Below are 23,893 nucleotides of genomic sequence, written 5' to 3' on the forward strand. Positions count from 1 at the left end.
GACAATGCACGTTCAAATATAGCCCCTTTACGGGCCTCTCTTTTGACGGACCAAGTTCACAAGATCTTGGACCATCCTCTCCAACCGTAAAAAATCCCTCTTATCAACAAAGCTACGTTCTACTGAAGGCAATGCATGAGCTAATGGGGATGGTTGGGTTTGAGGAATGGGTTGGGCAGCCTTTAAACTCGGGTGCATAAAACTTTTAGTGCAAATCTTGCAATTTCAATTTTTTAATGAAAACAAAGAAGAAGAAAAAATGTGTTTCCGAAAACTTCATCTTGAATGATCAAATGCCAAGTGAAAGCAAAAACTCGATCACCTACTTCGTGCCGTTGCATTGGAGGGATCCAACTCAGGTAAAACCCTGGGTTCTCGCTGCCACCCACCCGTTTTCGAGTTGAAATAACCGCGTTTTAGCTCGGGCAAACCGGCCATTTTCCTACGATGATTACGACCAGCCATGTGAATGTCGACTTGCTTGGGAGACGTGAACCCGCAGCTGCAAATTTGGCAAAACATGGCTTGTGGATCCCCTCGACCTTTGGCCTTCTTAGTCGGCAACCAGTGGTGCTGCTCAGATCCTAACCTTTTTCCGCCTTTTGCCGAACACGGGCTGACTTGGGCCAACCAATAACTGCGGGAGCGCTTGGCGTGCGTTTGGCCGTTGTAGTGGTGTTGGGCTTGATCTCGAGCGTTGATACGGACGGCGCACAAACCGCAATAGAAGGGTTGACATTGTCTTAAGAGCGATTCCGGGGGCGGTTCGGGACAAGCGCCAATCCAAGCGTGTAAGAATTGCCAATGCGGCTCATTCAGGATTCTGTGAAGCACGGGCCGAGACTCAGGATTGACGGCGGGTAAAGTGACCTGTTTAGCAAGGGAATCAGCCGTGACACCCGAAGTACAGAAGGTCACTTGAACGGTCGTTGAAGGCGGGTGAGGTTCCGAGCCCATGATAACCAGAGATGGATCCGGTTGGAATTAATTGCTTGGGATAAATAATACGCCAGATTAGTAGTCTATCCGATTCTGAGCAATCTGCTTTGTGTTAATTTGAACTTGTTAATTCGGTCTGTAGAAAAATGAATGAGAAAGGCGACTTCTGTGGTTCTGGCACAACTCTGTTCTGTCTGTGGTTGCTGCGAATTATCGACTGAATCTGAAGGTCACCATAACAACATGAATTGTAGTGTTGCCAGTTACGCCCCGTAGAACGCGAACCCGACTGATTGGGAACTTCTTAGGCTAAGTTCTACCATGACAATGCGAAAATCATGCAATTATAACGACTCAATTAGGGCTAGGCAGGGACTCTTAATCTTGCTCTAGTGTCCTTGGGCTAGTTTACCACAGAAGCCCCGAGTACGTGCTTTGAGCAAAATAAGTTAGGGTTATGGTGAAATTCAGATGGTTTAGCCACAGAACATAGCATAGCATTGGCGCTAAAGTAAAGCATTAAGTACTGATGGGATCAAATCAATCATCTAGGGAAGTTGCGACTAAGATAACTGATTTGCATATTCTGTATCACTTATAAATAAACGTTGAAAAAAAGGTAAAACCTGAAGAAAAACTTTTTTAGATTTTAATGGCCTTCACTTTTTGGCAAAATTTACTAGTTTTCCCCTTTGTTTGGTTGGTGGATCAGATATTGCATCAAAATAAAGTTAGCAAAATGAAGAGGTTTTTTTCATCTTAAACTGCTGACAATTCCATTTCCAGTAGAGTTGATATAGTAGTTTTTGATATTATTTACAAGCACAATAGATCTACAAAGAGTACCATGTCTTCTCAACGTTTTTTTGTTATTCTTCTTGATATGTCCAACAAGTTTTGGATTTTTTCTGGTTCTGCCTTCAAATTTGCGACGTATTTTCGAGCCTATCGGGGTGCTCAGTTGTAGTTGAAGCCAGGGTATTGAAAAAATGTTACATAAATTTGAACCACACATCATCAAAAGCATTTTGCTTGGGGGAGCTTCCACGCCAGCTCCAAGGGGGTTCCTCTTAAATAATAAAGAAACGTCATCAAGCCATCAAAAGTCACCCAATGTCACTTGATGTGGAGAGGGTTCAAACTGTTGTAAAAACGTAGACATTGATAAAGAACGGAAAAGGGGGATCTATATACGTAAATGAAATCAAAAAGATACCTTCACGAACGATTTTAGCATAGTCAGAGTAGGAGACGCCTCTTGGATAGCAATAGTTTCAGACCGCCATACAAATTTTCAAAGTCAGATTGGATGGAGCAGGATGAAGCATAAGAACCAGTTTAACAACAGTGTAAATGGCGACTGGAGCAAATTTATGTCCAAGGGTGTATGTCTCTGATTTTCGCCATCAAACCAGAGTTGCCTTTTGGCTTATCGCTAAGTTTTTATGAGATGTTTGGATTGGCTGGAGCCTTTACTTTCCAAGTATTCTACTAACCTTGGTTCTGAAAATTTAACTTTATCCAGGGCATTAGTCGTTCCTCAATGAAAGGAACAAATTACAGTTACAGTTACATTAGTCAAAAATAGTTTTTCGTTACACAACCATTACTCGAAATAAAATGCAATGGCGTTACTCGTTACAATTACTTTGACGAAAATTTTAGATGACCAATATTTTATAGTTTACCCCATCCAGACCATTCTTCGCAAGAGAAATGGAGTTTTTCGACTCAAGTAGTCCTAATGCGTAACTTTTGATGATTTATTGTCAACATTTTTCAATAATGAGCCTTGGGATTTAATCTTGGCATAATTGTTTAAATTGTATTGCATCATAATACTTGAGGATTCAGGATTGGGACCCTTGATAGGATAATGATTGCTAACGGTTTGAAACAATGTCGCAAAATTCATGATGGAAAACAGTATTAGACATTATGAAGTCGGTAAAGCTTCTCTGTAAGAAGTCCATCCCTTAAGTGAAGTGAAATGGGGAGACTTCGGAAATTTGAAGCATCATATTCCAGCCAAGGAGACATTTTCCGTGCTTGAGTCCAACGGAATTACATTAAGAAGATGTAAACACTAACACCTTCAGAGCGGTTAAAAGCAATTTTAAATTTTTCAACCCTGACTTTCTTTGATCAAAATATGCTAGATGGAATTAGTAAAAATGGCAATTTCTGTTGAGCTTTAAGGTTCTTCAGCCGTCACGAGATAACCGAAAAATTAAAGGCCATTCTGGAAGCTGAAAAAGGAACGAGTAAAGAGTAACTCTTGTCGATTTTGGGTCGTTACAATTACTCAATTTTAAAATGTGATGCAATTACAGTTCCTTTTTCGAGAAAAGGAACGAAGTACTGTAATTTCGTTACATGTAATTTCGTTATTAATGCCCTGACTTTATCCCATTGCTACCATCAAGTCCAACAAAGTTTTATCTGTTCATTCCTTTCTTCAAAATGCTTTGGTAACGGTACCACGTTACTTTTTTCGGTAATGTTTCAAGCCCAGATTGTTTGTAACTTTAATGCTCTTTGATTCCCCCTTAGCGCTCTGAAAGAAACCATTTTCAAAACCAACTTGCGTACATTTTGTTAATGCTGAAGTTTTGCATTGAATTCGGATCGATCCTAACCCAATCCGACTTTTCCATTCCTCAATCCGAATCCAAATCCCAACAAAAAGTTCAATCTGGCCAAATCAAAAAAAATCGCCAATCTGAATCCGAAAAATGTTGGCCAATCGGATCCAATGCACACCTCTAGTTGGGACCCAACATTGCCAAGGAAGTTGGCAAGAAAAAAATGGGGCCCCCTTTGCAACGTTTATTTCCTTTTACAAAATGCTTTATTTATAACTGCATTTGCCGAGATGCGTATTGATTTCTTTTTTATTTTTGGGTCAATATGACCCAATCTTCTTTCGGCCAATATTGGATCGTTCACGGTAAGGTGTTACGCTTTTCAATACTCCTTTTCAATGACGGTTTGAAAAAAAGTACACACAATTATTTGATGGCGGGGAAGGTTGTTCATAAGGCACAAGGAGTGGCCCTTAGTTTGTTTCCACTCTGTACATTCCATATGATGACTTTTCCACACCATTTTTCATAAGTATGATGAAAACATTTATATTCATCTTGTATTTGTTATTTTCCATTTTCAATGAATTGCTTTATTTTGATAATCTCTAGAGAGCTCTTGCGTCAAATACAGGTATTCATTGGCATTGATAGGGAAGTAGAGTGGTATTTTGTTTACTTCTTCTATGATCTATACTTTAAGTTTGTTGTATCCAATTGCTATAGATTCGCACACAATAATGGTATTGATTATAAATACCATTCATCTCCTTTGTCCCTGACCATAATTTTAGAATGTTTCAAAATATGATTTTCACTTAGAAGTCATCGGAATGAGTCTACACTGAAATTCAATTTTTCGATGATGTAAAGGCAAGACAAACCGTCTGAGCCCAAAGAGCACTAAGACTGTGAAAACAATAATCAAGCAATTTTTGTCTTACGAGCCACTATAATACTTGAATAACCAAACAAATAAGAAGTTTTTTTTCACCTTTTCATAACTTTTTTTACGTTGTAAAAACTTGTTATGGTTGATTCTCTCAGCCATAAATAACTATATTGACCAAAATGACAAACTATTTTTCCAACCCAGAGTAATGACAGATATGCTGGTGGCGCTTGCATCAGTACGAGTCACTTGTCAAAAGGACAAATAAGATATCATAGGACGACATTTGAAAAATGCTTTGTCCAATGGTAATCTTACTTTGAGTATGCACTTAGCCCTATGTAATTTTTCTCTGATGGTTGATTGTTTTAAATCCATGAATTAATAGATGAGAGCACGGATGTACGTGGAATCCTTGAATTTATGAGCGGCCAGTAATTTCAGAACCCTCTTCGTTTTGTTTACTGACGAAGCTGCCTGCCAAGCGCAAAGCAAACTTTCCAACAGTACTGCGAAATCTAATCCTTGTTTGTTTTTTGGGGGTCAGGTCCAGCTCCACTCTCTGAACCAAAAATTTCACAAAATCCGGTACTCTTTACTTTAAGGTTGCTCGAGATGCAGAGTGACCAAAATTCGTCTTACTTCACTTATCTTTATAACCCTGCATTTCTTGCTTGAAAATAGAAGAAATCTCCAGAGTCTTGACTACTTTGGCTCAGGAAACTGGCCTCGCCTAGTGTTGATTTAGCAACGCTACTAGTACCACGTGCGTGAGTGAGTATGTAAAGAGACCGTGAGACATTGAAACCGTGATTGCCCATTTGCCCTTCCCAAGCCAGTTGGTTCGGCCGTGATCCTGGCAGAGGCATTATTGTGTAGCATTACACCATGCAGCACGATGACGTGATCTGGTCGATTATCAACAAGTCCTTTTGCCAATACAAGAGCCAGACCAAGACCCAAAAATTCTGTCGGAACGAGTACAACTTGACGGGTCTGTGCTCACGGGCTTCGTGTCCGTTGGCTAACTCCCAGTATGCCACGGTTCGCGAGGAAGAAGGCGTCTGCTATCTCTATATGAAAACCATCGAGCGAGCCGCTTTTCCGGCCCGATTGTGGGAAAAGGTCAAGTTGTCCCGCAATCTGGAGCAAGCCATGCGGCAACTCGAAGAGAATCTCGTCTTTTGGCCCGGATTCATCAAGCAAAAGTGCAAACAACGCCTCCTCAAGATCGCCCAATACTTGACACGGATGCGGAAATTGCGTTTGAAGCGCCAGAAGAAGTTGGTGCCGCTTCAGCGTAAGATTGAGCGACGAGAACGGCGACGCGAGGAGAAAGCCTTGGTGGCGGCACGGATTGATAATCAGATCGAGAAAGAATTGCTCGAGCGTCTGAAGCGCGGCACCTATGGCGATATTTACAACTTCAGTCAAAAGGCCTTTGATCAGGCCTTGAACGCCGAAGAAGTGGAAGACGAGGAGGACGAGGCCGAGGAAGAAGTTGAAGGCGAGTTCGAAGAAGAGGTTGAAGAAGAGATGGATGAAGAGCTCACACGCGAGTTTGTGGCGGCCGATGATTTTGATCAGAGTGAGTCGGAGGACGAGGCCGAGAGCGATATCGAGGATGGACCGGGAGGACGAGCCCTAACCGGCGGTCAATCGCCGGATGAGGCCACATCGAGTGATGAAGAGCCGGCCTCGGAACCGCGCGTACGAGTGCGATCGACTCGTCGCAAACCGCGGGTGGAGATGGAAGTGGAGACGGAAGAACCCACCGCCCCTCGGATCCGACAGAAACTCAAAGCTTAATTACCCTACAACCTGATGTCCTGTTCCCATTTGTCCATGAATACACGTTATTTTCATCCGTTTTAACTTATATTTGATTTAGGTATGAACTGAACTGACGAACTGGCATGGTTTGACCCTTACATGGGCCACTTCCATTGGTTGGGTTTGGCTTCTTCGATTAGGCCTTCCCAGGACTTGACTTCCAACAAGTGGCGGGCCAGTCTTAGTTCGTATTGGGCTTGAATCACCACTTCCTCGATTTGGCCACAATTGATGTTCTTTTCCAGCAGTTGAAGGTCGGTGGTGGCTTTCAATTGACTAACTCGATCATTCAAGATCTAAAACGTTGGGGATAAATGACTTGGGTTAAGACGGTCCAGTTTGGAACAATGTAACATTTTGACCAAAAATCTTACAAAATGAGAAAATAAGTTAACATAAAAATGTGGTTGGATATGTAGGACGTTTCAGTACAGAGCTATTATCACTATGCTAACTTTGTACGAGTTTATTGTTCATTCACATCGGGAATATGCTTCACCCATTTGAGCTTAAGCAGATTTGCACAGGTCGAACAAGTCCAAAGATGTTTCACAAGAAGCATTGAACACATGAGAGAGCTTTTGTATTGGAAGAGGCTAGAAAGGTTGGGACTGTGCAGGATTCAGAGAAGGTACGAAAGGTATCTGAAACTGTGCATTATGAAAAGAATTCATAAGTTTTGTCCCAACCCAGGATTTAAGGTCAATTGTAGTGACTGTAGAGGCCTAACGTGCGTTTTGAGAGCACCTTCAAGCCTACGAGAATACAGGCTGGTTTGAACGATGAAGTCCAACTCTGTTCTTTCTCGGGCTCTTTCTTTGGTTCATTTGAGCCCCTCTAATATTCGTAAGGAGTATATAGGTATTGATCCATTAGCAATATTTAAGTCATACTTAGACAAATTTTTAGACAGCATTCCAGATCAACCCTACATTCAAAGACTAGCTCGGTTTGCCAACTCAAATTCGCTGGTTGACCAAATATCATATAAAAACTAAAATCTAATAAATTGACTAATTATAGCCTTCCACTATAACATTATTTGGAATTAAATTCCCTGTAGCGGTTAGAAAAGCTCCAGAAAACCCAAACCAATAAAAACCACAAGGCTATCTTTTTTTTAAATTAGGTTTTCCCCTGGAATGGGCTGAAGAAATTATGCAATGATTCACCTAGACTAATTCTGTACGAATGGTACCCAGGATTGTCGGATAGACTCAAACAGAGGCTTGGCCTTCTTTGATAGTGTAAGTGCCGAGATTCCCGAGGACGTGAAGCCGCAAAGGTCACTCAGATTGACCCATAACTCAACCCGGACATGGCCTCAAGCTAACCAACCAGTCATCATACCTTCCTCCCCCCTCTCCCTGCCTTGATCTTGGTGACCTTAGATTGTGTGTCCTTACGGCTTCCGTGTGTTTGCGGTAGGCGTAGTCTTGTGGCATTTTGGCCAAAGCCCGCAGTGTCTTGGTGTAGAGCGAGCCCAAGACATGATGCGGATTGCGGTTCACCTCCAACTTGGTCAAATTGGTGCTCAATTTGATGGCGCTCTTGGCCGCATCGCCCGCTGCTTTCCAGGTGGCCATGATGATCAATGTGTCCCGGGTTCGAGACTCGTCCCACGAGTTGGCACTTGAGAACTTTGGATTTCGGGATTGAAAAACAAGACCACAAAATGGCTGGCAGCAGTTTGGCCTTATTAAACTAGAATAATAGAGCCAAATGGGACGAATGATGCACTTGGAGGCCCGATCAGGAAACCAGTAGATCCGGTTGAGAGTTCCATAATCATTCTTGATTTTGCTTTCGTTTTATTTCGGAGAAGAAAGGAATTCTTTAGTCTGTAAATAACGTTTTTGCATTTGGTTTTTCGGCCCAACTGGTCAAACGTTGCTCGAAATTGACCTCCCTGAAACTAATGTATTTTTTAGGTTATGATCAGCTGATTGGTAAGCATCAGCGCTGAGGCAAAGCTAGGGCAAAGTGCTGGATTAAAAAGTGGCGCCATCTGATGCAAACGCCTTGTGGGAGATCTGCCTTAGGTAACCTAAGACCAAGGATGTTTTATGTCTAAGACCCAGAAAGCAGGAGCAACCGCACATCGAACAAGAGTAAGAGCTTTACATTAGACCTAATGAGTGTTTTGAGAATAAGTATATTGTAAAAGGTAGCCTAAATATTGCGTCAAATATGGAGTTAACCATTGCTTGAAGATGTTAATTTCAACTATGCATGATTCTAATATTCTCAAGTCCATAGCCTGCATACGCTGCACGAAAAATGGTTTACGTTCTGCCATGGAGTGGTTCTGCACATCAAAGAGCGCTATGTGAGTCAGCCTCTAGCAAATAAAGGGCCAATTGGGTCGATTTCTCTTTATTGAATTTTAATGCGTTTGTGTTGTTTTTGGCAAGTTCTATTGCCAAATGCGATGTCCTAAAATGGCCAACAATGAGATACGATCTTGAAAGGTTAGGTTGTAGGAACGGGGAATGAGTACGTCTTGACGCTAGTAGACCTCGGTATCAACTGCTTTATTAACCGGCCCCAACATCCAGGGTTGCCGGGCACTACAAGGTCATTCCTTTTTTTTCTTTACCGCGGGGAAATGAAATAGTGTCACAGGGCCGGTCGGGCACCCTTAGGTGGCTTCAACTAGCTTGAGCTGTTACATTTTTTTCTATTTTTTTAGCACTAACGAGGCCTTAACCATGAATTTAATTATATTGAATCAAGATATAAACTCTTTGGCACACTTTTCATCTAAAAAAGTATTTGTTACCTGCCTGAAAAAATTATGAGCGTCAAGTATGATCAACAGGTTAAATCGACAGAACTGATTTTTAGAGTGAGTGTGGCTTTGCCGCTGCGCTGCCATAGAATAAGCAACGGGGGGCCGGCCAGTGGATTAACGACATAAACTTAAAAAGTAGATATTTGGCTCATGGGTAAGTTATTGATATTTTTTTGAATGAAATTTAGGCCTAAGAGTTTATTTTATTCAAAACTATGACATTCATGATTAATGCCATGGTCAAGCTAAAAATGGAAAAAATACATGTAATAGCTCAAGAGAGTCTATTTTATCTCTCCGACTAAGTAAAGAAATGAAAACCCCTAACCCTTCCAGATCATTCCTCGTTTTTTTGTGTCAATGGTACTTGCACTCAATTTTTAGCTCCAGTTCACATTCATTTGCATATTGCGACATTTTTCCACATTTTGGAAACTTTTTTTTATTGGTGCCATTATGTTTATTCTGAGGTATATTGCTAAATGCATAGCCTAAATCCGCTCATTTGACAGCCTTTCCTCAACTGTTGACCGTGTTGACCCCTTCCGTATTATATATAGTGGCGGCACCCACCTGGTAAATGGAGCCTTCCAAAAAAAAAAGTTCCAAGTGCTCAACCGTTGCTACAGTTGCTACCTTCCAGACCACACTGAACAGGGTTGCCAAGGGATGACTTCACCGCCAAATCACTAAAATGTAGCTGAATGAAAATGTCGTTGAAAAACTTCGATTCTTGTGAAGCCGAAGGAATAGCAGGATAGAACAGAATGTCGCGGAGACCTTTTTACAGTGTCGCAAGAGAAACAAATGGTTGTATTATGCGTGGTAAAAACTTTTAAACTTACCATTTTTTCTTACAGCAGAGTGACTTAACGCAACAACTAAATCCAATGTTACCATTTAGCTGAATGATGCCCACCATTGCTTCAACAAACTCGTACAGCCTATATTACTCAATTCACCAACTATAGTACAAACTATGAACACAAATAATAAGCCGCTCAGTGCTCACCTAACCATTGCATCTTTAATAATATAAAAGCTTTATCAAAATTGCTGACTGACTCTCCCTCGAATCTACCTTTTTCCGAACTCCTCAGTTCCGTCACCCTTTCCCTTAGCGATCTCAAAATGACAACAAACAACAAATCCGAAATTCGTTCTCTCCATCAGTTGAAAGTATTGTGGAATTAAAATACAAAATCATATTTACTGGCTTCGTTGAGATAGTGATCATTGTGCCAACTGTTATCCAGGTTAGTTAACTTCGTGGCTTTCTATCTTCTGTCGGACAAACGGACGAAGAGCACTATTTAGATCCTCTTCCCGTCCAGACCAAACTAGCAAGTGTCATTATTTCTATTGTGTGCTCAATTTTCAAGATAATAGAGCTTGTGATTGTTAATCCCATGCAAATGCCGATTGAAACTTGGGATTTAGAGCTTTGTGCCATTATCATTTTAGCTTTTTCAAACCTGGCTTACCAACTACACATGAGTCAGATTTTCATTTAGAACCGATCTTTTGAATAAGTCAGATCAGTTTTAGGGACCTGTTTTTGAGGCAAATGGCAAAGTTGTAGAGTCTAAGTCATGCCAAATTGAATGTCCATCAATGCCCAAAAATGATGTCACGATGTGCATTATCATAGCCGATTGCCGACTTGGTTTCGTTTTATGGGCTTAGAGCTATTAGTAATTGGGATGGCACATCTGTTCAGATCCATTTTGTCATCATTGAAATCACTTCAACGTTTGCCAACAAACATTTGGTGATGATTTATCGAGATAGTAGATAATTAGGGGATCCTTGCGTTTGATTTGAATATTATATCAAACGTGGGATCGTATCGACATGAAACATCCAGTTTTCAATTGATGAATAAATGAATTTTTCAGACAAGCGACGTTGAAATCGATTTTTTAAATCTCACTTTGCAATTTAAAGGTGTAATCACTAAAATTCTGACTGAAAAAATAATATTAGCTCTAACTGGATTGAACGTTTAAAGGTGCTCGAAAACTGATACAAAACCTCTACGGTCACCACAAATGACTCTTAAACCTGGTTTGGGACAAAGCTTATAAATGCTATTGAAAACGCACAGTCTTAAATATTTTTCGTACTTTCTTTAAATACTGTACAGTCCCAACCTCTTTAGTCTCCTTCAATGTGAGAGCTCTCGCATCCCTGTGATGTTTCTATTAAAACATATTTGGACCTGCTCAACCGTCTGCCAACATCCTGCTACGAGATAAATTACTGAACATAGATTTATTGTAAAATTGTGATACTTTTGTCAAATTTAGCTGGAGATGAAAGTTCTCTGGCTTTAAGACATAACCCCACAACAGCACATTGAATACCATGAGGGTTAATGCAGACTATGTAAACCATAGAGTCTTAGTTGTCGATGCCTTTGAAAACGTGCATGCAGTGTGATGTGTATCTTCCTTGTGTTGGAATGCATTCATTCCCTTTGAGTTACATTGTCAAGAGATCCCTAACTCCAGTGAACGACGATAATTAACCCCAATTCAATCTGTTATTTACAGTGGCACACACTATGCAGGTATAGTTCCTTAACAATGTGTCATGCCACTTTGGTCCATTGTGGAATTTAGCCCTACCACACGAAATTACCCAAAATATTGTAAAACCCTGGCGCTCGTCCAACTTTTGGCTCGCTTCTGATACGGAAACGCAACCTTGAACGCGAAATGAGTAGCCAAAGTCAAACTTGAAGGGTCAGAAAGTTAGGCATGTCGTGGCAAAACCAAAAAAGGCCACTCCTGGACCTTCAAATAAGGCACCTACTCATACCCCCAGGTGGGATAGACAATAAAGGTTTCTCCATCCACGTTCCAACTCACCCTTTTTTGTCGCCATCAAATTGGTCTTGTTACTATCCTGGGAAATATTTCTGGATCTTCTCCTAAAGGTAGTGGTTCGCTGGAACTGGACCCATTCGAGCTCATCTTCCTGGAAGAGATATTAGAGTTGATGCGTCTCGGGTCAGGGGAGTTTTTTCGACCACTAGCCCCCAAAGCTGCCAACGAATGAGGGTTTCGAACATTGGAAGGTCGCGAAGGAGTAACGTTTGATCCAATCCCACTGGATCTTCGCTTGTCCGTGGTGCTGGAAGGCCTCTTGGGTAAGAGGGCCACACTTTATGTATGTTTCAATCTGGCATCTGATTTATGGGGTCTTTGTGCGGATGATAGGCTTTTCCTTCCACCTTGGGCATTGAGTGTCGAGCTCGTAGTGGAAAGCTTGCACTTTGTGGGAGAAAAATTATCTCAAGAATATTTGTGAGAAGCTCCTTAAATTCTTTTCTTAATAGAAACCAAGCTGTACAGCAATATGAAGATACCTCAACAGTTAATAAAAGTTATATTGGTGAAGTATCAACTAAGAGAACCTATGGAACTACTTTAACTTAGAAATTTATAATTACCAAAACTATTGGAAATTTTATAAAAGATGTAGGAGGAATTTTAAATGAAAAGAGCGCCAAAAAATGTCTGCAGGACTTTTTCCAAAGGTTTGGAGCATTTACATTCAGGGATGAGAAATTATTAAAAGCCATTTTCTACCACCTGGCAGAAATGGGTGGCAGAAAATGGCAGAAATTGGTTCAAAATAAGTGGCAAAAAATGGCAGAAAATGGCCAAAAAATGGCCAAAAATGGCAGAAAATATAAATCTTTGTATCATTCTAAATCATCTTTTTCTAGTATTTTCGATCACTTCCGTTAATTCTTAAGCCTACCTGTAAGTAGTTTGGATACGTTGGAATGGGTATTTCGAATCGAATGTGAGATGCAATCACTAAACGTCATTGGAGTGTGATCGAGTTTGAATTTTGCCACCGCAAGCGATTTGAGTCAGGGATGCCATTTGACCTAAACTTTTTAAAGTCAAAATGACGGCAAAACCATTTAAAAAAGTTATATCGTACTCAATAACCATTTTGATGACTATGAAAAAAATTGTAATTATTGTGGCTAGGCCTTGTATACTGCAAGTACTCTATGGATACTGTTATCAATTCAATCAACATGCCATATCAATATGCTTTTTAGCAAAGGACGCTTGAAAAACTTATCCAACCCATATGATCCTTCTTGTCTTTGACATCTTTTAGAATCAAGATCGGCCATTCTAAGCACCGGCGGCCATTTTTGACCACCTTCCAACAATTTCTGCCTTTTTTGCCACTTTCTGCCATTTTCTGCCACCTTTGGTAGAAAGTGGCAGAAAGTGGCAGAAAAGGGCAGAAAAGTAAGTGAGAAGGAAACAGCCAGATATAATGGCAATTGGTGCATTTTACAATGTATCTGAATATTACAAACCTTACTTCCCAGACTATGTGGGAAAATACAAGAAATTTGTAGGAATGACTGCCCCTCAGGATTTCATCAAAGAATTACAAAAAGATGTTGAGAAGATCAACCAAATTATTAAGGATTTTAGCAAACCAATGGAAGAAGTGGGATCAATGGTCAATGAAGAAGGTATGAAATTTCATATTTGTAAATTACTAATTCAACCTAGTGATAAAGGTGTTAAAGATCTTTGTCATTTTTCTGGTAAATTAAGAGGCTATGCTCACAATGATTGCAATCTCAAATACTGTTTGAAAAACATTTGTGTAAAAATAGTCTCACATAATTTTAGGGGTTATGATAAATCAATTTTTTTGCAAATGAAATATTTTTCGGAAGTTGAACAAAATAACCGAAAATCGGGAGCCGAATGGAAATTTTTAAGTTGAAACGATCTTTTTTTGCGTAAACTCGATTTTATTGGCTTTTTTTTAGTTGTGAGGTTTTGACGTATTCCTACGATAATAAATGTAAACGTTTTAGTCTCCGGTGTTCCTTGGCCCTATTTTCCCTTTTGTGTCGGCTGCCCCACTACTTCGGTCTGACAGCGATTTTCGTTCGGCGCGATCACACGTCACACGACTTCGACCTCCTCTCCACCCATCCACACGACTTCGACCTCGGCTTCTCCAATGGCCCAGCCTCAGCCTCCGGTGATTCCGCAGCAGGCACCGCCACCTCCTCCGGAATTAGTAAGTTGCGTTTGTATCACGGACGATAGGCAGAATAAATTGACCCCTTATTATTTTTTGCAGCGTGCAAAGATGATCAATTTGGCATTGAGCGAGGCGGTCGCTGCTGCGGGGGCAGCGCGCATCGTGGCCGAGATCGCGGCCAATCCCCAACAGGAGCAGCGTCAAGAAAGGGCCGTCCAAGCTGCGGAGTGCGCCAGAGTCTCGGCCGCCGCGGCACGCGGAGCAGCCAACGCCGTCCCCACCATCGAGACCACTGCGGCGGCGGACAATGCGGAGCAAAGCAAGCAAACAGCTCAAATTCTTGTGGCCCTGATTCAATCTTAGCAGAATAAACGGATTAAATGCTTGGAATCACTTTTAGTAACTTAAGCTTTTTTTTTACCCAAGTCGTTTATGCAGGTCTCTCTCTTTTTGTTCCATTCAAGTCCGGTTACGTTTGTTTCATGCGTATGAATAATCTTGGGTCGTATCTGTCAGGACTCTCAATGCAGACGCCTTTTTTACGCTATAATTTTTTCTACTTAAACATGAGGCTTTGTGCTAGCCTACTAAAGCGTAGCAAATAGCTTCAACCCGTCCATGAAGCTTCCGGAAGGTCTTGTCCGTCGCGAAAGAGCCCCTCAGCGTATTTGCATAAAATAAAGCCGCCTACTCAGCCTAGCTCTGTAGCGCTACTTGCGGTGTAGTCTCTGCAGGGCTTATTGCGCGGTTTTGAGTCTACAGGGTGGATTTTATAAGGTGTTACAAAATTTGCTTTGGCAAAAGTGACAATATGGTTGAACCATTTACTTTCAAAATTGGTGCCCCAATTGCCGACGGTATTGGCTTTGCATTGAAACCATTGCAACATTTTTTGAACAACAGCTTTTGACGTACGGAAGCAAAGGTCAGCAAGTCATTTCTAGGGACAGTACACAGCATGCCAGCGGTGAGGCTGACAGTGGGTGTTTTCTGTGCATATTTTTTTTCAAGAGCGACCAATTTGACTAATCTTTTTTACACTGAAAGGGAGTTTATCGAAGAGCCTAAATCCAGAATCTGGTGTATCTAGAGCAATTTTCATAGCGGCAATAGATGCTTTTGTTTGTAAAACTTTATCCCGTTCACCCTGTAGTAAAGGTAAAAGTGATGTGCGAGGAAATTAATCAACTCAGACGAACCTTAACTATTGGTAACCTTTTTCTAACTGACTTTTTTCGCGGTACTTTTTCTCATCTTTTTTCCAAAAAACTTTTTTCTCCGAGCGCGCTTCAGAGCTTTTCTTGTCTATTACATCATAGCCTGGACGTCTTATTCGTGCGTACCCACAGTATCAGGCCTGGACAAACTGCGGCCCGCCAAGGGGTCTCGTGTGACCCGAGTGTATAAAATGCAATAAAAAGACCAAACTTGGCATTTTGGGGAAACTGGGGCCTGCAAAGACTTTAAAATCCGAGACTGCGGCGTGTCTAGATTGTCAAGATCTGGGTTTTATCATCCCGCATAGTATCGTTCCATAAATTGGGCGGGGCACAGGATAATCAGCCGATTTTTAACAATTTCTAATAATAGAATTTCGATCTATAAAATCGTTTTTAGCAATTATATAATAGTAAAAATGTGATGGAAAATGGAATAATAGTGAGATTTCACCAGGGGGATCCCTCGTTGTGCCGATATCCGATCGGAATTGCCCAAGAAGGATCCCTTCCTACCCCAAACCCAGGTGTCCAAACCGGGGTTGGCAGGCGGGTCGACGGACGTTTCGAATCAAAGAAACCTTACTATTTTCGAACTATTTATTGATTTATTATGAAACCGTCTTGGGCGACCAGTAAGTTTTTATCTTTTTTTTTTGTTTTCACAACAATACAATTGCGCCAATTTTACCGGAAACCCACAATAATCCGTGAGGTGGGTGACGCGGCAATTTTGAATCCGTTGAGCTCAGGTATCAGCTTGCTGACGGCTCCTCCAAAGTGTGATGCAAGGGGAGGGTTGAGGATCCATTGACACTGTCGGCCTTTCATGAATTGTTGCATGTCAGTCATGTCCAAAGTCTCAGCCTCTTGATTTAGTGAACCGAGGAAGTTGCTTCCGTTATCGCTTCTTAAAATCTGACAGGATCCACGGAGGGCAAGGAATCTTCTGAGTGCGTTCTTAAACGTTGAGGTATCCATTGCAGGTAGGGCTTCGAGGTGCACGGCCCTACTTGAAAGACAAGTAAAGAGCAAAGCCCACACCTTTTTGGTTGACCTTGTTTTCCTCGTGTGTTTTCCCTCTTGAATGTAAAACGGGCCAAAGACGTCCAGACCCGTATTTATGAACGGGGAAGACATCGACAGTCGATTGGCAGGAAGATCAGCCATTTTTGGCCTTGAAGCTGACCACGTAATTGTTGACAAATGAAGCATTTGGACAAGAGCTTCTGAATTAAGCCCCGCGCCTTTTCTGGATAAAACCCACCCGTACAAAGCGCTCCCATTGTTAGATGACGGCCTTGATGGCTTGTCATTTTGTGAAAGTGTAGAACAATGGCCTTGGTGCCCGCATGGTCTCGGGGAAGCAACACCGGGCATTTCACCTCGAAGTGGGACACAAGCCTCTTTAGTCTTCCTCCCACTCTCAGCAATCCTCTCTCATCCACGAAAGGGTCCAAAGAAGTCAGACGATGCCCACAGGATAGCTCTCCACGTGTTATCAAAGTTCGTATTTCAATGCTGTACTCTGTTTGGATTTCTTTCGAGAGCATTTCAGAGGCATAGTGGTCGCTTTATGGGGTCACGAATCGTTCTTGGCCCATTCGTTGTCTGACTTTTGATAGCCACGTTTTACCAATACTGAGAGTCCGTTCTACTATTTTCAACAGGAGGGACCAGTCTCCAATGCGCTTGAACAGATTTACCCAGATCCCGGCTTCTGATGATACATGCAGATGTAGTACTACTGCTTCTGATTCGGCTTCTTCCTTGGGCAATAGTTCGGTCGTTTCGCTGCATTCGTGCTGGGACGGATTTTTTCCGTCTTGGGTCCACAAAAACTCCGGGCCATGGAGCCAACTTGTCGAGACCAAAGATTGTGGATCCTGTGGCCTGGATGCTGCGTCGGAGGGGTTCAACTTAGTAGACACATATTGCCATTGAGCTGGGAGTGTGAGTGAAGTAATCATTTGTACTTGACGTGAGATGTACCTGCGGAATCTGCGGCCCGAATTTTTTAAATAACCCAACACAACCCGACTGTCGGTATAAAAAAGCACTTTGTTTGGCCGATGGTTGAGCTCTTCCATCACCTGTGTAGCTGCAGTGGCAGCCTCCAGGGCCGCACAGAGCTCTAGGCGAGGAATGGAGGTCGCGCAACAAGGGGCAAGTTTGGAATCTCCTACCAGAAATGCTACCCAGACTCGCCCATGTTCACTGACTGACCGAATGTACGAACAGTAACCAATTGCCTGGTTTGATGCATCCGCGAACACGTGAAGCTCTCTTGTTGAGATTGCTCCAAATCCCTTGGGCCATAGGCCCCTTGGGATAGATATAGCGTCTAAAAGCGCAAGAGAGTCTAACCAAGCAGTCCATTCAGGTAAATATTTTTGGGGGAGTAACTCATCCCAGCCACAGGTTTTTGAATAACTACAATCCTTGTTTGAGAGGATGGATCGTTGAATCAATTGCCCCTTCAGAGTCACTGGGCTAGCAAACCCTAAGGGATCAAAAATGGCGTTGGTGATGGCCAATATCCCTCGTTTGGTAGATGGTCTGTCTGAGATGGCAACTTTCATTACAAACGTATCGTTGACAATCTCCCATGAGACCCCAAAAGTTCTTTGTGTTGGGGATTCCTCAAACTTGACTTCAGTGAGATCACGCGCGAGTTCAGAAGAGGGGAAGGCCGCCAACACGGCAGAAGAACTTGATATGATCTTGTGTAGGCTGATGTTATACTTGCTTAAGAGGCCTCGCGCTTCCTCCAGAACTTGAATTGCCTGCTGAGGGCTGTTCGCACATCCGAGCCCATCATCCACTTAAAAATTCCGCTTCAAGAAGGCGCGAGACTCTGGAGATGCAAGAATAGATTTGGTCGTAGCATGGCGTAATCCATAAATAGCGACTGATGGACCCGGGCGATTACCGAATATATGGACTCTTGCTCGGTATTGGATTAACTCCGCGCTTGGGTTGTTGTCCTTAAACCAGTAAAAACGCAAATAGTTGCCATGCTCCTGATCTAGGAAAAAGGAGTGAAACATTGATTCCACGTCTGCTACAAACCCGATTTCCCCCTCCCTGAATCGGGTCAGTACACCGAGCAAACGATTATTTTGATCGGGTCCTTGGAGAAGCTTCTGATTTATGGAAGTTCCGTGATACTCGGCGGAACTATCGAATACCATTCGAACCGTTCCCTTCCGCGGATGTGAGACTGGAAAAATTGGAATCCACCATACTCTTCCATCCCTGACCGTTTGTTCGCGGGCTGGAATCTGCTCGACATGGCCAGCTCGGATTGTCTTGCCCATTGCTTCAATACACTGTTTCAGCTTGTCTGAGTTGCTTTTCAGTCTCCAAAGAGTATTCTTGGTACGTTGGAAAACCGCCTTTTGGTTGTTTGGCATGATAGGGTCCGGTTCCTTAAATGGAAGAGGCATTTCCAAGTTGCCGACCGAATTAACGTGAATTCCCTGTGCCATGATAGTAAGAAATTGAGTATCTTCTTGGCTCTGGCCATCCATTTCGTCGTCTTGATGTACCTGAAAGACTCCTTCTGAGTCTGTTCTTGGGAGGACACAAGTGTTTCCTTGGGTGGAGAAAGGCATGACCGCCGCCAAGTGCTCAGGGTGTTCCATTGAAGTCCTCAGTGCTACGAACTGATCCGATTGAAGTGGTGACTGATTGGGGCAAATGGACCCGACCACTGCCCAGCCAAGAGACGTATGATGAACATAAGGATAATGAGGTCCGTATTGGGTCGTGGCCATGATTTCTCCAGCGTTCCGCCCAATTAGAATAAGCACGTGCGCATTGACGTCTATATCAACGAAGTTCTTGGCGTAGTGTTCGATGTGACGGTGTGATTTCAACATCTGAGGTGTAGCAACTTCATTACGAGTGTCAGGAATCATGGGATTCTCCAACAAAGAGGGTAAATTAAACATTTTAGTCTCACTCAGGCCTTGGATCTTAATTCCTTCCACCTTTCGACCTTCTTGATGATACCGACTCCCAGCCAAAGTTGAAATGGTGTAACTGTGTAAAGGTCCGGTTATTCCAAAAAAAATCAAAGATGGTTGGGTCAGCGAAGCTTGTATTGGATTGCTCATCAATGATGACATAGCATCTCAGAGTTCTGGAGTCATTTCCCGCCCTATGCAAATCCACAAGAAGTGTCTTCCCACAACTACGACCACCGAAGGGACGCCCGCAGAATGTGCTACACAAGGTTCTCTTTTCTTGTTTGCTTATAACTGAATCACTTGATTGTTTGCTACCATTGAATTCTCTGCCTCGATTTTGCAATACCTCTTCTTGCGTCATATTCGTTAAATTGCTCCGGTCAAGATGTAACAATGACTTGTGTGTTCCCGATCCGCAAACGTCACAAGGCACATCAACTAAACAGTCAGCTGCCTTGTGTCTGTCTAGACACTTGTAACAAAGACTCAAGTCGCGGGCTTTTTGTCTTCTTTTGCTTGCATCTAACATGTTGAAGGATCGACACTCCCTTGTTGGGTGCATTGCTCCATTGTGAATGATACATTTCTCCTCAACTTTGGTGAGTTCCTCCTCACCGTGGCTTAAGGTATATTCACATTCTTCGACATTGCTAGTCAACAGAGCGGTGGATTTCCTTGCAAAAAACGAATCGGAGTTGTTCTGAAATCCAGGATTGGAGAATTCCCCAGCTAGTTCAGCGATAAATTCAAGGAAGTGCGAGAATGGCGGGTGCTCGTCACCATGGGATCTTTTGTATTTTCTCCCGGTTGTCCTCCAGCGATTGATCAAATGATCGGGGAGCTTGTCTCAGATTGGACGGAGGCCTTCCGCATAGTTTAAAACCGACAGGCTGGGCACCATGTCAATGTGGGAGTTTACAACCAAGCATATGTCCTGGAGTTCGCGGAGTTTCTTTCCCAAGTTGGCATTGCCTTTGATAGATGGAAAGGAATCCAGCTTGTGCCTCAGATTGGCCGCCACAATATCTGTTGTTCCGTATCGCTTCCGTAGCTCGGTCCAAATGTTCTTGACAGCGATGTCGGGTCTAGAGGCCCCCGCAGCTAAGTAATCGTTCACAAGCCTGTTGGCTTCTCCCCCCGTATTGGCTTGGAGGATACCAATTTGATCCATATCAGTGAGTTGAAGACCCCGAAGTTTACTTTCCAACATGGCAGCCCATGGGAAGAACCTCTCCTCTTGGCCTGTACCGCAGAAAGGATCTGATGACTTGTCCATCAGTTCCCTCCGCATTAGGAACTCTGCTGCTCCATTTGAGTTGGTTTGGGTTGCGGGGTTTGGAAGACGGTAGTTAAGGACCTCACAAGGCCGGGAGAGAAAAGGATTTGTCGGCTGATTACAGCAGCCTTTTGCATTTTTGGACGTCAGAATATTTGGTGTAATTAGCCCTGGCTCGGTGTAACTGAACAGATGCCCCTGCTCATCTTCTGTCAAATTCATGCCCGACGTCCCTCCTTGGTCCTTAGCTGGTGCAACTCTGACAAAAGGATTTTTGAATGGCTTTAAGATTTTAGCATGGTCGAATTGATCCATCGCATTAAATTGAGCAACAGAATCGGGTGCGCAGTCCTCCTCATTCTCTAGAGCCTCCAGCTGCTCTTCCGTTTGACTCAGCAAGGATAATTCTGCCTCCAACAAACCACGTGCTTTCCTCCTCTCGAGGCGCTTCTTTTCAGACCTGATCGCGGACTCCTTTTCTTCCAATAGATCTCTTTCTTCCTCAAATTTTTCCATAGCCTTGAACTTCTGGGAGATCCATGAACACGTCCCGTCGACGAGCTTCACGAGTGGCCTCTGAAGGCTGACTTGACCGAGTTGTGTTCCTGATATTGGACAAGGCGTCTTCTCCGTCCATGTGACAGTCTTCGTTCATTTCTGTGATGTAATGAGAGGTGATCTTGTTCTGATTCGACCTCTCCAGTCTGAGTGCCTCGGACTCTGCGACTGACCCTGACTTGATGAGTTTTTCGCACAGCATTTTCACTGCCTTATTGTAGACGGAGGACGCAGGTTTGAGAGCTGATGACAACTGTCTCAACTCCTCAACGTTCTCTGCTCGGGATTGTTTGGGGCGGGCCCTAATGAGGGCCTCCAAGGCTTCTTGATGATTAGCGTGAAGATCGTGAAGTGCTGGCATCCTGGCTCGCCTCGTGAGCTCATTTGATCCGTTGATTGACATCTTGGACTCGTTTGACAATTTCGAGCGTATTTTGGTGCGACGGTTTCACTGTGCCGATATCCGATCGGAATTGCCCAAGAAGGATCCCTTCCTACCCCAAACCCAGGTGTCCAAACCGGGGTTGGCAGGCGGGTCGACGGACGTTTCGAATCAAAGAAACCTTACTATTTTCGAACTATTTATTGATTTATTATGAAACCGTCTTGGGCGACCAGTAAGTTTTTATCTTTTTTTTTGTTTTCACAACAATACAATTGCGCCAATTTTACCGGAAACCCACAATAATCCGTGAGGTGGGTGACGCGGCAATTTTGAATCCGTTGAGCTCAGGTATCAGCTTGCTGACGGCACACTCGTGAAAAATTGAAATGCTCTGGAACGCATATATATATACAACTGGAACAACTTAGGCTTTCTGACCCTCCGATAATAACTGAACTCCCCCTGCAATTAATCGAGGCTGACGAGTTTGGGGGTGTTGCAATTGAGCATCCACCTGTTGTTGGTGTTGCCTGAGAAGAAGGTGAATCGTTAACGAGTCTTCCTGATTGGCCCCTTTGGAGGAGGGCAGGAGGATTGGGTTCCACCTCGCCTCTGATCGAGCTTGATGTTCGTGTTTTGACTTCATTTCTCGCTAGGGGAGTTGGAGGATCGTATTTCATAATTGGGGAGTTGCGGCGGCTGCTATTTGAATCACTCCTGTTCCGAAATTATTACCACCTCTCCTCAGTCATGGTGTAGCCCAATTGATCTCCAGTTTCGTTCGAATGGAAATGCTCTTGGGGGTCTCGTTTTCAAATTGAGTCAAACTTAGGGTTGCCCTGATGAATTCATCTGACTTTTGGGATCGCCCTGTGAACAAGAGAGAAACTAATGTGTTAGCCATTGAACATCATCATTTAGTGTTGTGATTACAGACAAAACGCATTTCTTTTGCTGGATGATTTATCATTTTTCTGTGGGTAGTCGTCTATTTCTGATGAGCTACCGGATCAAAATGACGTCAGTGGAATTATTAATAGAGGTCGTTTGGCACTTACACATACTTCGTACATTCGTTTGAATTGTTCGAGTAACCCTGCACGTTCAGCAGGTTGCGTCGGGTCAATTATACAGTAATGTTATGATCCATCATACTCGAATTTACTACCTCTGGCCCTATTCTTGAATTTTCTTTGCCAGTTAAGGTACGAAAACCGCTAAAAATAGCTCGTCCAATTACTGTTTTTCTCCATACAGACACGAGAAAACATGAACCTCTCCGGCCTATAATTTGACAGGGAAGTGAAGGATTCAATCAAAAGTTCGTTTGGCGTCACGATTGCCGTTCTCTCGTGATGCTAAATGGTGTTGAAACTGACACCTGGACTTGAGTGTGCATTTGTGTGCGTATTCCCAAGGCCGATCTAAGCGGATCGCTAATTTGATCAAGCGAGATTTTAGAGCATCAACCCTAAGCATTCCATCCGCTTGTAAGGACGAAAACCTTACTTCTCGTGGCTTTGTATCATGAAACATCGAACGTGTTAAGCTTCCGTGTTGAACATGAATTCGTTCGAACTATTAAACCACGAGGAGCCAACTTGAAAGAGTTTCTGTCAATGTCCTGAAGTGCAAATGTTCCCTCGAGTATCTTTCACGAAGGATTTCTCAATTTTTATGTGCCCTTTGCTGGAGATTTTATTAGTACTCCATATCTGCCTTTGTTGGTTTTTTTTGTGCACGTTTGCCATTCTGAAGGTCTTTTTATTCTCCAAACGAGACAAAAGACTGTTCAAAAATATTCAAATTGCATCTAAAGAATGCATTTGTCAACTATCAAGCCTCACAAATACAATCAGTCACCCCTTTTTAATGCTTCAACTCGCTGGGCTTCCTTGCTATTCATGAGAAACGGCAGAAGAAGCTTAGTACTCTGTCGGACTTAGTTATTTTTCCTTTCGAAGAATTGACACTTGTGGATTGGAGTGATCAAAAAGAATATATTAGATTTGAAACGATCACCACTGGATTCCACCTTGTCATCACTGACGTGACGCTTAGGACGTTTCTTCCTTTTGAAGAAATGCATTGCATATTTTATCTCCTTACGGCTTCCGTGTGTTTGCGGTAGGCGTAGTCTTGTGGCATTTTGGCCAAAGCCCGCAGTGTCTTGGTGTAGAGCGAGCCCAAGACATGATGCGGATTGCGGTTCACCTCCAACTTGGTCAAATTGGTGCTCAATTTGATGGCGCTCTNTTTCGGCCGACTCTTGGTAGTGCATACGTTTGCAGGGATTTACAAAGGAATGATGTCAATATGGCCTACCTTTAATTGAAGATTCTACATTTTGTATTTTATCACTTTGATTCGAAAAGTGGCTCAGAGTTCACAGTGGTA

The 23,893-nt window shown here is 42.9% G+C and overlaps 5 protein-coding genes across 7 annotated transcripts in view; 2 read left to right on the top strand and 3 right to left on the bottom strand.

The window, feature by feature from the left end:
• The window catches only part of LOC131881240 (zinc finger matrin-type protein 3-like), a 2,924-nt gene extending 1,579 nt beyond the window's left edge, over positions 1–1,345 (bottom strand). Inside the window, exon 1 of the mRNA XM_059228051.1 lies at positions 327–1,345. Coding sequence (XP_059084034.1) covers positions 327–957 — 631 coding nt within the window. The 5' untranslated portion in view covers positions 958–1,345. The remainder of the gene's footprint in view (positions 1–326) is intronic.
• Positions 1–18,832, bottom strand: part of LOC131881232 (SH3 domain-containing kinase-binding protein 1-like) — a 105,717-nt gene extending 86,885 nt beyond the window's left edge. The window contains exon 1 of the mRNA XM_059228037.1: positions 18,828–18,832. The gene's annotated coding sequence lies outside the window, so the exon portion shown is untranslated. The remainder of the gene's footprint in view (positions 1–18,827) is intronic.
• On the top strand, positions 5,162–6,287 carry LOC131881241 (protein MAK16 homolog). The gene has a single exon (XM_059228052.1). The coding sequence runs from the start codon at positions 5,305–5,307 to the stop codon at positions 6,223–6,225; it is 921 nt and encodes a 306-aa protein (XP_059084035.1). The 5' UTR covers positions 5,162–5,304; the 3' UTR covers positions 6,226–6,287.
• Positions 6,273–7,966, bottom strand: LOC131881249 (NADH dehydrogenase [ubiquinone] 1 alpha subcomplex subunit 5-like). Its single transcript, XM_059228060.1, has 2 exons — positions 7,656–7,966; positions 6,273–6,545 (listed from the first exon to the last, which is right to left on the bottom strand). Exons 1-2 carry the CDS (start codon positions 7,833–7,835, stop codon positions 6,345–6,347), a joined length of 381 nt encoding a protein of 126 aa, XP_059084043.1. The 5' UTR covers positions 7,836–7,966; the 3' UTR covers positions 6,273–6,344.
• LOC131881251 (uncharacterized) lies at positions 10,139–14,476 on the top strand. 3 transcript variants are annotated; one of them, XM_059228064.1, is made up of 4 exons: positions 10,159–10,299; positions 11,985–12,197; positions 13,914–14,122; positions 14,186–14,476. In XM_059228064.1, exons 3-4 carry the CDS (start codon positions 14,063–14,065, stop codon positions 14,447–14,449), a joined length of 324 nt encoding a protein of 107 aa, XP_059084047.1. In that variant the 5' UTR covers positions 10,159–10,299; positions 11,985–12,197; positions 13,914–14,062; the 3' UTR covers positions 14,450–14,476. The 3 variants fall into 3 exon arrangements, with proteins under 3 accessions (XP_059084045.1, XP_059084046.1, XP_059084047.1); XM_059228062.1 differs by lacking the exon at positions 11,985–12,197 and having other exon boundaries at positions 10,139–10,299; XM_059228063.1 differs by lacking the exon at positions 11,985–12,197 and having other exon boundaries at positions 10,153–10,299; positions 13,866–14,122.
• Positions 18,833–23,893: the final 5,061 nt, after the last annotated feature.

Source organism: Tigriopus californicus, chromosome 5 (genome assembly GCF_007210705.1).
Source record: "Tigriopus californicus strain San Diego chromosome 5, Tcal_SD_v2.1, whole genome shotgun sequence".
NCBI classification, from domain to species: domain Eukaryota; kingdom Metazoa; phylum Arthropoda; class Copepoda; order Harpacticoida; family Harpacticidae; genus Tigriopus; species Tigriopus californicus.